The sequence below is a fragment of the Tetrao urogallus genome (genome assembly GCF_951394365.1).
Source record: "Tetrao urogallus genome assembly, chromosome: 11".
Lineage (NCBI taxonomy): Eukaryota > Metazoa > Chordata > Aves > Galliformes > Phasianidae > Tetrao > Tetrao urogallus.
The window spans coordinates 8,805,117-8,817,162 of NC_136824.1; the positions used below are offsets into that span (position 1 = coordinate 8,805,117).

A 12,046-nucleotide genomic window follows, 5' to 3' on the forward strand; every position below is an offset into this window, starting at 1 on the left:
TCATGCATGGAAGGATTTCAGATATCCTTCCCCTGCAAAGGCGCACTCTAATGGCAGCCCTTTGGAGGGCAGCAAGTTTTATTGCTGCTAACTAAAAACTCCCAGGAACATCAGCACAATTAGTATTAGGCTTGGCAAGAAATCCATTTCTCCAGAGCAAACTTTGTTTTCAGCAGAATCATGGAGTTTGCAAATGTATGGTCTAATCCAACTTCCAAATTACTGCAGTTTATCTGTTACTCTTAACATTATCATCATTAAATCTGAAATCTTTCACCAGATTTCTTGGATGTTCTACCTGCCATCTCATGGATAAGATATGAGAGATGGCTTCACAGTCTGAGACTAAAAACAGCAGCCTTGATGTTTCATAATTGTCCACCTTGTTACCTTTCTCAGCAATATGTTATATGAGTTGTGCCATGTACCCATCCAAAAGGCCTGCAGATTTGGCATTCTTCCACAGAGTACATTTACAAAAACAAGAGATGGACAAAAACATCTTAAAGAGATACTTGCACCTCAACCAAACAAGTCTAAAGTCCTCTCATGCACATCTGGAATATGGCCCTCTTTCACAAACCTAACAGATATACAACCTGCTTCTTGCTTCACAGCCTTTTTCTGCTGCAATACTATTACTATTTTAAGTACATATATTTATATACATAGGCACATGTATGTATAAACACACATACACGCACTCACATGTAAGGAACATTTCTCTGAAAAAAACAAGAAAGAAAACTGCTTGCCAATATATCCTCAAGTGAAAAAATACCAGCTAAAATAAAGGCAATTTATGAAAGTAGAATTAGGAATCAAATAGATGCTCACAAATAAATAAAACACCATAATATCAAAAAAACCCAAAAAGTATCACAACAAATTAATGGGAAATTATGCATGGTTCACAAACTAAACATAACTGCTGAGAGCTACATGGTTCCAAAAACATTTACTGTTTTAACAATGGCTTCGTTTGGTGTCCTTGCTGTAATTGATAGACCTGCAGAAGTATATTTTTCTTGGCCATATAGTTAATCAGTTAACTACGTTGAGAAGTATCCAAAAACATCTTTATCATTTCAGAATCATTTTTTTCATTACTCAAGAGCTAGCTACAGCTCCAAGAGGCTCTCACATGAAGTTTGTGTCAGTATTACCAGGTGAGCATCTAACTCGTCAGCAGTGGAGTAAAAGCATTTGCTGAGTCTTAATATATGAGTATTACATACATATGGCAGTAGTTCTTCAGTTACAGATCTCAAATAGGATGACATTACAGTTTGGGTTTTTTTTTTTTTTGTATTATTCTGTATTTCATGGCCATCAACAAAAATATGTGCAAGTTTTAAAGCATTAAAACAGTTGAGATTTTTTTTTTTTCGCAAGCAATTGTACAGCTAAAGGTATTTCTAAAAAATTTACTGTGTGTTGAAGGATGGTGAAGATAACACTGATATTTCCCCTCCTTAAGAGGCATCAGAAAGACTGATTTTCATCTGTACAATGGCAGAACTTAAGCCTACTGTGTCTGGTATGTGAACAAGTCCACTCAATTGTCTCAATTTAACTGACTATGAATCTGTTCATTTTCTGATGCAGCTTAAAAGATGCACACTTAGTACATACAAATCCCTTCACACAGTAAAAAAAAAAAGAAGTCATTCACTGCATATAACGTTGTGGAAATGGACATGCACTGGTGAAACAAAATGTGACAGATGTCTGAGTGAAAAAAGATCAAACTGCTTAAATAAAAGGCCAGAAGGCATAATGCTAATGCTTATCTCATTTTTACAACAGATTATGTTTTAATATTAAACAGCAGGACGTATCTTAACAGTTCATGGTAACAGCAATTCATTCAGTGATTGGAAAAAAAAAGATATTCACTTACCTCTCAGAGGATTTTAATGTCTCACCATCTTTTGTCCAAGTATATTTCACTTCACTAATACCAGCTGTTTCACACAGTAGATTGACAGATTGAGTATTCTTGGTCAGAAAAACTGTATTTCCAATTCGTACAGTTAGTGTTTTGTTAAAGGAAACTCCAGGAATTTCCTTTTGCCTCATAATAACTGGAACCTTCTGGTCAGACATTAACTTATCCACAGTTTTTGTGCTGAAACGATCAGATTCGTTTGGTGATTTGCCTATGAATTTTGAGGCCAATTTCTCATCCTGGGCTCCCTTCCATTTTTCAGTGGTTGATTGTGGAGGCCTAGATAACTCAGCGATTAACTGATAAATGACCTGGGACGCCAAGTCATCACTGACGTCTCCGGTTTCAATGAGTTGACTCATGTTCCTTATTAGTTCTTCAAACTGCACAGTGTCCATGCTGTAGGCACCCTGGAGAACTGCTGCCTCCAGACGTTTATTCTTGAATTCACGAGAGCTAAATACTCCTGCTGAATTACTCCCAAAGGCTTCAAGATTTCTCAGAAATGGTTGATCGTTTATTTGCCTCTCACCCAAATAGAGCTCATTTTTCTTACTCCACATTTGCCACATTTTGTTCATTTTATGCCATTTGGCCCCAAAGCCGTTGGCCTCATTGTGATCTGCATTTGTGATCTCACTGGCATGTTTTCTAAGACTTGGTGGTTCTATCAGTCTGTTGTCATTACCAATCAGTTTGAGCACAAATGTTTCATGCGCTGAGCCTGCAATACACCGGTACACACCAATATCAGTGGCTTCAAGACTGTGTATTTTCAGTGACCCTGACTTAGTGATGCCAAGTCTTTTAGAGTTTTGTAAGTGTTGCTCATCTTTCTCCCACCGTATAAGCGACTTCTGGAATCTTCGTACGGGGCACTTAATTACAACAGAAGTTTTTGGAAGTAAGTAGGCACGGCTTCCTATGGTGAAATTAATGCGCTTCTCTTGTCTCGTCTGAATGTACACACGGTGAATGCTGATAATCCGAGGTCCATGAGTAGAGGATTTTTCTGGAAGCTTTGGTTTAATTTCTGAAATAAAATGAAGCCTTGAAAAGTAACTAATCATCAGCACTCATGCATACAAAATCTGCTTCTCACAGAATGGCTGACAGAGTTCTTCCTGACTTTGTTCAAATCAGATTGCAACATGCTGAGCTTTTATCTGAGTCACAAAAATGCAAAAATACGGACAAGATGAAACCATGGCATTCCCCTGCTCCAGCCAAGAATTCTGTTACTTCTTCCCCCAGACTCCCAAGTATGAGAAAATACAGACAACATTTACCTATACAAAGGACATAGATGGTGCAAGCATACCTAAATGTATATATTATGTACTATTTTATACTATATACATAATCCTCTTATGGTTATGTTTCCTATTGCTGCCTCAGAAAGGCTAGGCATGAAAGGGAATGGAAAAAGTGAACAACAAAAAAAAAAAAATAAAAAAATTTGAGCACATTATTACTTTCCCTGCATTTGAGCACTGTTGAATGCAGAATGACCTAAATAAAACAAAATCTATCTGAAGAGCAAGGCTCCCTTGGACTGCTATTTAAATTGTTGGCTGGCCATGCTGGTTGTCTCACTAAGTGAAGCCAAAAAGCAACACAGGAGGTGAAAGGAACCATCAATGAAGACACAGTGCATGCAACAAGCAGAGCCACCCTGCAATCCTTGACTGAGGGTAATTTCTTCAGGTTGAAAGATGAGGTGTTTCACAGTGCTGTGCCAAAAAAAGAAGGGAGGGAAGGGGAGGAAAGAGGAAAAAGTCAGAAACTGGAGAAGCTGAATACAGCAATCAGAAGAATTAACACGAGCAGACAGCAGCACATAAAACATCATGCAGACAGGATACAGAGGCACTGGGTGTTGCGAAGCTCCTCCTGCGTTGTTCTGCAGGCAGCTGGATGTGGACAGGTTCCCAGGAGCTGCCTGAATGCCACCACCACAGGAAGGCTTGGCTTTCCAGCAGCAGCTGGACATCATGTTGGAGGAACCATGAGAATGACTGCAATGCTACAGATACCACTGCACTGACTCACTATTGGCAACTACTGTGCCCCATTATGATCAAACAACGGGTCTTACTAAGAAAATAGCAGGTAGGTGTGAAGCAAGGCACGTGAGAAGGGGAGCGAGGCACACACCCCTTGAGTTCATTCCATGCACAATGAAATTGGCCAGCTGGGGAGAGCTGGGAAACACTCAGCAACTTTCTAGCACTGGTGCTAGAAAGCAATCCAATCGTATTTGCTGCCCAGCCTTCTGGTATGAGACAGAAAAACTCAGAGCCTGCAAATCAAGTTGAGGAGCTAGGAAATGGACATATAAATCAAAATGCTTTCTCAACGTGCTTGAATTTGAAACCATTAGTACTATTTCACTTGGTAGGTACATAAATAAAATGACAACCACATTGATGGCACACAAATAATATTGGAAAACAGCATGCTTCTTAATATACATATGCTTCAAATACGCTGTGAAGAAATAGGTGAAAAGCTAAATGTTTCTAGCATTCAATAAGTGTGTACACTGTAGAAACTACACCCTAGAGTGCATTCTTATGCTTATAAAACAAAATGATTATTTTCAATGCTTTGGGTAATGAGTTCAGACCAGTGGGGATATCATGGTTTCATAATTACACAGCTTTTATATCAGTATTCATTATCCAGATATGTAGTTCCCTCAACTGTTTTACATGGTGCAACAAATAAATTGCTTTAGGCACTTGGTTTACTAAAATTATTAGGCTAGTGACCTGTTTTTAATAAGTTATTGGGCCCCAAATATTTATTTTAAGGGAAACGTTCCAATACTAAATTTTCGATTTCCAAAATCCAGCTTACAGACACAGTAAGTGTAACTTTAAACACATGAAATACTTCAGGCTGTGCTCTGTTTACACTACATGTTCCAACATGGAATTAAACCCATTGTGTACTTATAAATATGTTAACAAGTCTCATCCATTTCATTTCTTTAAAAAAGAAAGACCACTAACTCTCATTAGCAGTTCAACAGTGAAGGGTGTATACATTTTTACTGGCGCCTTGCGATCAAGTTTAGGAGTGAAATAAAGTTCAGAGCTGTGGATGGCAGGCCATATAGATATGTAATAGGGTCATATAAATATCTAAGACCACGTATGTATTTCTAGATCCTTTGTAACATCCAGTATTGCAGCTGCTGAGGTAAGGGACTGTTCGGGAAAGATTTTTCTACAAGGTCAACCTTACTTAATGATTAGACTGTACTGGAGCCATTGGACCTCATTATCGCTTGGTACAAATCCATCTGAGTCTCTGACCTCTAATGGTCCTGTGCAGCTTTAGCTGGGTGTCAGGCCCTGGTGACCTCAGAGCAAGACAGGTGTTGTTTCCTTTTTCTTAGTGATCACGGACTCAGGAACGTTCTGATATAATGGGACCAATATTAAGTAGAGAACAGACACAATTATTAATCCCACTGTAAAAGATCAAGCCTGAAAAGCCCCAGCACTGTCATGAGACAGCAAAAAAGGAGGAGCCCATTCAAGCTACAGATGAGAACAAAGAAGCCTTAATAGTATGCACACCACTCACCACCAGTGCCTCTGCTTCACTCTTTATTGCTAGCTGCCTGTCTGTCCATGGGCCACTCTACATTCCTGCCTTCTCTGCACTTCCCATTCAAGGAGTCTTGAACCTATAGCTGCAGGTGCAACGCCTCTTGCATTTTTCTTGAAACCAAAGCCCTGCTGCCCTGCCTCCTCCTGCAAAACCCAGATCATGACTAAGGGTATGGATACATCCCACAGCTTCCCCTTCCCTTGCATTGTGCAGCCAGTGCTTGCCAGGCAGTCCTAAGCTGCAGGGGTTCTCTTGTTCCAAACAGTTCTGGAGATAAGCAAAAAAACAGCGCTTTTATTTGTCCCTTCAATCCATACCCGTTCAGTATAATCGCACTCTCCATGCAACCCACTGTCCTGCTTTCTTGGCACTGCAGTGGAAGCTGACAGTATAACTTGAATATCAGTCTGTGCTAAGCAATTTGCAAACTGGCCACACTGTCATTCAACTATCCACAATTAATTAAATTCAGATAGATATGCAGCTCAAAATATTTTATTAAACTTTATGCCAAGGACATTCCTGAAAGTCCACAGGGCTTTATTTAAGTGGAGCTTTGAACCTCAGGTTTTTGGCATGTTAATCTGAAATGCAGGCCAGGAAAAGAAGTTTCATATTATGTATGAATCAGTAATTATTCTATTTTTTATTTTATTTTGTGAGTAATTTTAAAGCAAAGTCTCAACATTTATAAATTAGCTATTTCTTGGTAGTTGCATGAATTGAGTCAAAACACGTTCATTTTTGTGATCTGTGATCAAAAACAAGCTCTTGGTCTTCCCCAAACCTAAAACTGATTGTCTTTTTTCCTTTCTGTTCAGCTCTCTGCTTCTGAAGCCTGCATACTGCTACTCTCCTTTATAAAGGAATGAGAAGCCAAGTTAAGGCTTAAGGAAACTGCATTTAGAACTCCCTGTTCCAAATTATGCATGTAATTGAACATGTATTATATTTGCAAGGTATTTCCACAGCTGTTACGCATAAGCTATTTGTGCAACTACCATCACTATCATAAATATATTGTGCCTAAATTAAACAATTCCTATAGGCAGCTTTTTCTTAAAAAAGATAATTTATAGAGAGAAATAAAATACTGGATTTTTCAAGGACTGTTTGTACTGTCACCACTTCCTGCAAAGCTCATGGACTGGCATTTTCATTTCTACAAAGAAAGATGTACATTATACATAAACTTATCACTGGCAATACGTTTCAGCTTTTGAATCCCACCGTGCAAAACTAAAAGTCCGGTTTAATACAAATACACAATGAAAAGAAAACAAGCCAGAACTGCATTCTTATCTTTTCTTATGTCCTTCATAATTTATACTCCATTCAAACTCCATTTTTAATTGTTGGTTTGGGTTAGTTGTTTTGTTTTTGTTTTTGTTTGCGAGTGAGATAAAGGATAAAAGAAAAATAATCAGAGCAAGTATAGGTGAGTATGAGTGAGAGGCCCAAGAAAGTGTGTTCAAAAAACACTCCTTTAGATCATGACCTATACTTCTGTCTTGTAGAAAATAAATTAAAAACAATCCTGTTATCACTGGCCTACTGATTATGATACTCACTTTACACCAGATTACTGATGTTGTTAAAGTACAGGCAGACGAGTGAATTAACCTGTATACAGATTTTACTGTATAAACAGATCATTCAAAATCAGCAGGAAACTACATAAAGTAACATACTTACTGTTGCAGGCATTCATTTGACAAGACCTTACAAGCAGTGAAGGAGACAAACCACTACACATTGATTCATTTACTGCAACATATTGGCCTTTTGCTGTTCGGTTTTGGCAGGCAATTTTCCTTCTCTGGATTCCAACACCACAGCTTACTGAGCACTGTGAAAGGAAGGATGCAAACTAAGCTTGGTGTCCCATGGCACATATACTAATTTGAAACCGAGAGAGACAGAGCTCTCTACTCCATATGAATCCTTGTGTTATCAGCACTTTTCCAAGCAATAAGAATATTACATAGCTAACTTGTTCCATCAAGCAACTCAGGAACAATTAAAATAGCATAACCATATTTCTTTTTGTTTAACCGCAGAGAAAATATAGCAATGCAATCCAGTATCTAAGAGAAAAAACTCAGCATGTTCAAAAGAGTCTGCGTCAAGTCTCTCCATCCATTCTTCTAGTTTGTACTGCACAAACTTTTAGTTCCGTCTTCTAAAGAGCCTTTTCAAAAATCTGTTTGAACAGGGAGTTACATTAAATGGGAAAGAAAGAGCATGACAGAACAAAACAAAGATTTGACTTTCAGAAGCCATTTCTCTCAGCAGCTCAAACACAGCTCTGCAGGGGGGGATGTGAACAGCCTACTTATAGGCAACTCTACGCATAGTTTAGTCCTGATATACATCCTGTGAAACCTTGTGCTACCCTGTGAACTTCCTGCACCGATCACCCACTATTTACCCAAGCAGATATCGTTAGAGATCACGTTGCAAGTGAAGGTTTTGGTTCAGACTTGTTGGGAGCTGCTCACCTTGGACCATTCTCCTACAACCAGCTGAGGAGGACAGTCTACTTTTGCGCACGATTTGGTAGTTGGCAGTTTGGGTTCCCGGCAGGTGTCATCAGAGTGTTTCAGGAAACTTCCATCTGTCAACAGCTGCTTACAGTACACTTTACGGGTCTGAATCCCTCCTCCACAGGTACGGGAACACTGAGAAGAAAAAAAGCATAACATGCACACCTGCACATGCACCTGTGCTTGCACATCACACCGTTATGGTTACATAGACACTGTAAGACTCCCCGTATTTATGCTCTGTTGAAGAATGACATCCGGATTCAACAAAAAGGCAAGCAGCCTGTAGAAGATTCTTCAGTTAAAATGTTCACCTAATACATTAGAATTGAGGAGAACCTAACTACTAAGTTAAAAACCACTATGGAGTAGAAATCCTGAAGAAAAATCACGCGTAGTTTTGACTGTGCCCTACATCAGTTAATATGTCTCCAAAAGCAGATAATTACATTTGCTGTGTCAAAAGAAGACTGATGTCTGCACTAACTGACATCCAGCCTTCTGATTTCCTAAAAAGAACTTTCGACCTCATCCTCTCAGTATTCAATAGCACAGTGGTGAGAAGACTTTTTTTTTTTAAATCTGGATTAACTTGTTCCACTGAAATTAGTTGAAAATCTTCAATATCAAAGTTTAGGAGCTACCAAACATGTTGTTTGGGATGAAGAATTTTAAATACCTAGACAGAGGAACACTGCTTACACTTAAACTCCTTCTCTAACCCAGTCATACCTGTTGCCATTCCTCAACATGCCAAACAGGGGGACAATCAATCTGGTTACAAGCTTGCAAAGAATGAGGCTTTTTGTCTTTACAATCCTCAGCAGCAACAGTAGATCCTCCTGGCTGCTGGCAGTATACATCTCTCGTCTGTATCCCAACTCCACAAGTTGCTGAGCACCGTCTCCACAGACCAGTTTGCCACCTGTTCCAAGAACACATCCATCTTTCAGTGAAAAGCTAAGGAAAAATCATACCCAAAAAGAACTTAGTAAAAAATAACAGGATATATTGATTGATAGATGGCCAAAACATTCTTTTGGTTTGACTGTAAGGCAAAATTATAATCTAGATTTATAAACTTTCAGGGAATAAAGAAATGCAGAAGTTACTCACAATAAAGTAATAAAGGCTTATATCCAAGTAAATTTACTGTACTCCATAATTTACATGAAAAATGAATGCTTCTCATAAAAACAAACAGCCTGTTGGCAACCTACTGATAAGTACGTCTGTAAATGTAAATACATAAATAGACCTTTCTTACATTTACAAAACATAAATTATGTATTCATTTTTTATACTAAATCCTGCTCCTATTAACTTTTGTTCTCTACCTTTTGCAAGATTACGCTCCTGCGGAAGCAGTTCAGAAACAATATACCAAAAGATCAGTATGTCAGAGACACATATGGGACAAGCAAGGCAATACATATCAAAGATTCGTTTGCAAGCGACCAAACTAGCTAGGTTTACTTGGATTTGGATTGCTTTTATTCTTTCCCTGGGATTCCCATACAACTGTAACAAACCTGTAAGAAACGGATGGGGATACTAAAAAAGCATGAATTCAAAGTCACTTTAAGTCATAATTTCACTGATTTTTTTCATCCAGAAAGTAAATATTCTTTGCTTCTTAGTTTCTCAGTTAAGTCTGTTTTTTCCACCCCTGGCAAACATCTACACGAAATAAATCTATTTCAGAAGATGGCAAACATGAAAATGTGGAGTGGAAAAGAAGTAAAGATCAAAGAATGAAGCAAAACAAAACAATGAAACCAAAAACCCAACAACATAACACAAAAACCTTGTTTAAGACAGAAAAAGTGAAACATCATCCCAAAGCAAGATTGCAGTTCTGCAATTTGACTCCTTTCTGTGAAAGACAACATTTATTCAAGTCATATTAACCATTTATTTGCTTCAGTATGATTCCATTATCACAGTGTACCTTGGAGGACAAAGCTTCATATTGCAAGCATGAGTCATTGGTGGTGGTCTTTTGGAATTGTCACACAGGGTTTCATTGACAGCTTGCTTTGTCTCTACATGCAGACACATTGCAATGGCTTCTTGTGTTCCTGGAAGGAAAACACTCATGAGACACTGAACACAGAAAAGATTTTTGTAATGCTTACTCTCAAATAACGCTCAGTGAAAAAGCTCCAAATACTGATTTTGATGGCAGGCTTAAAAACGACCTCTTGAGTCAAAAAGAACACTGAGATAGCTTATATAATTTAAACTTTGAAATTTATTTGTCAATTATATGCTGAAATTTGCTCCTGTATTATTGAAAAGGCTTGATTTGGCATTCTAAATCTCTGAAAACAAAACAGAAAACAGATTACATTCTCTGCACCAGCAGATGTTGCACCTGCTTGGTTTTATAATGGTCCCAAGCCATCAAATAATTAATTGCCAAAATCAGGGTTACTCCTCACCTTGACTTTCATGAGCTAGAGATCTGCAAAAAAGAAAGGAATTCAAAACATGCAAAAAGTTTGCAGAAGTTAGGAGAGTCTGACTGAATGTAATCATTCTGACAAGAGTCCTAAGAGGTATGATGGTTTTGTTGAAGGCAGCAAATCTGACCCAGACCAGAGCTTTCCTTTCTTGTGACCATTCTTGGCACCTTCTGATCTGCAGCTCTTGCTACTTGCATCTTCTAGGTAAGCAATAATAGTGATCATAAACCAATATGCACTGAAAATTTGCATTTTATGTTTTCCAAGTAAAAATGGCACCGTTCAAAGAATTCAAATCCATTTCCTTCCTATCTTTCACTTATTCCCAGTGATTTTGAAGGACACAAAGTCTCTTTCAACAGCAAGTTTTCTGTCTCTTCTCATGACCATATTCTAAGATTTCAAGGGGGCTGGCATTTTAACCAGAAACCTTCAGTAACAGCATCCTGTTACCTATGACATTACCTCAAAACATCACCACAATTGCTACACAAAAGCTACTAGGCTACTACTCCTGTACCTCTCAGTTGTACATCAGGAATGGCTTACTAACACTGTTGATCATTATTTGTTCTGGTTTCAGTGAACTCATTGGTTCATTTGACACAAAGTTTTGTCATTCTTTTCATAAATCAGCCTTTCCTCTACCTACAAAAAATTCTTAAGTAGTGGAGCATATAAGCCAGTCCAGGTCGCAGTACTTCTTTGGGGTATTTGAATCAGTTCAACTATTTCAGACGCTTTAGCAGGTACAGACCAGCAGTGATTTTTCACAGTGACATATTCCAGTTTCTTTCAGGCTCTCTGGTAGACTTCTAGATCCCCTCTGGGACTCATTTTCAGTTCAGAAAGATCCTGTTATATAAATGTTTTGACTGCATCTACAAAGTCATGAATTTTTATAGAACAGAAGACCTGACCTTAAATGTGATTGACAACCTATTCCTGTCTACTATATCAAAGTATCAATAATTACATTAACATAGGACACACACATTGAGTAAATCGTATTTCACCCTCAGGGTTGAGAATAAGCCTTTAACACATATCATAAGGTAATAATGCAGATGTGAAAATGCCCAAGCAAGATAAACCAATAAACAAACTTTTTTTTTCTAGAACTCTACTATTTTGTTACGTACAACAACAAAAGGAATCAAATGTTTTCTGTCCAACTGATCAGTATGCATTTGTTTAACAAGAGCAGCATTCCTGTCTCCTCACTTAGACATGAAATGTCCACCTGCCAAATCTCCAGAAGAGAAACAAAGATGCAGAAATTACATCCTGGCAGAACGAGCCTATGAATTACATTGTCAGACAAGGAATGAAGCAGACAACGAGCATCCTCACAATCTCTATTTTAGGTCAAAATCTACTCTGTGCTACACACCTTCAACTTTGCTGATCTCACTGCATTCCTGTGGGAAGACATACTCCGAGCTGATGTTGCTCTG

At 38.3% G+C, this 12,046-nt stretch overlaps 1 protein-coding gene across 1 annotated transcript in view; it reads right to left on the minus strand.

The window, feature by feature from the left end:
- The window catches only part of ADAMTSL3 (ADAMTS like 3), a gene marked incomplete at both ends in the record, with an annotated part of 174,629 nt that overhangs the window by 22,983 nt on the left and 139,600 nt on the right, over positions 1-12,046 (minus strand). Inside the window, 5 exons of the mRNA XM_079540837.1 lie at positions 1,904-2,984; positions 7,271-7,424; positions 8,077-8,256; positions 8,854-9,046; positions 10,073-10,202. Coding sequence (XP_079396963.1) covers positions 1,904-2,984; positions 7,271-7,424; positions 8,077-8,256; positions 8,854-9,046; positions 10,073-10,202 — 1,738 coding nt within the window. The remainder of the gene's footprint in view (positions 1-1,903; positions 2,985-7,270; positions 7,425-8,076; positions 8,257-8,853; positions 9,047-10,072; positions 10,203-12,046) is intronic.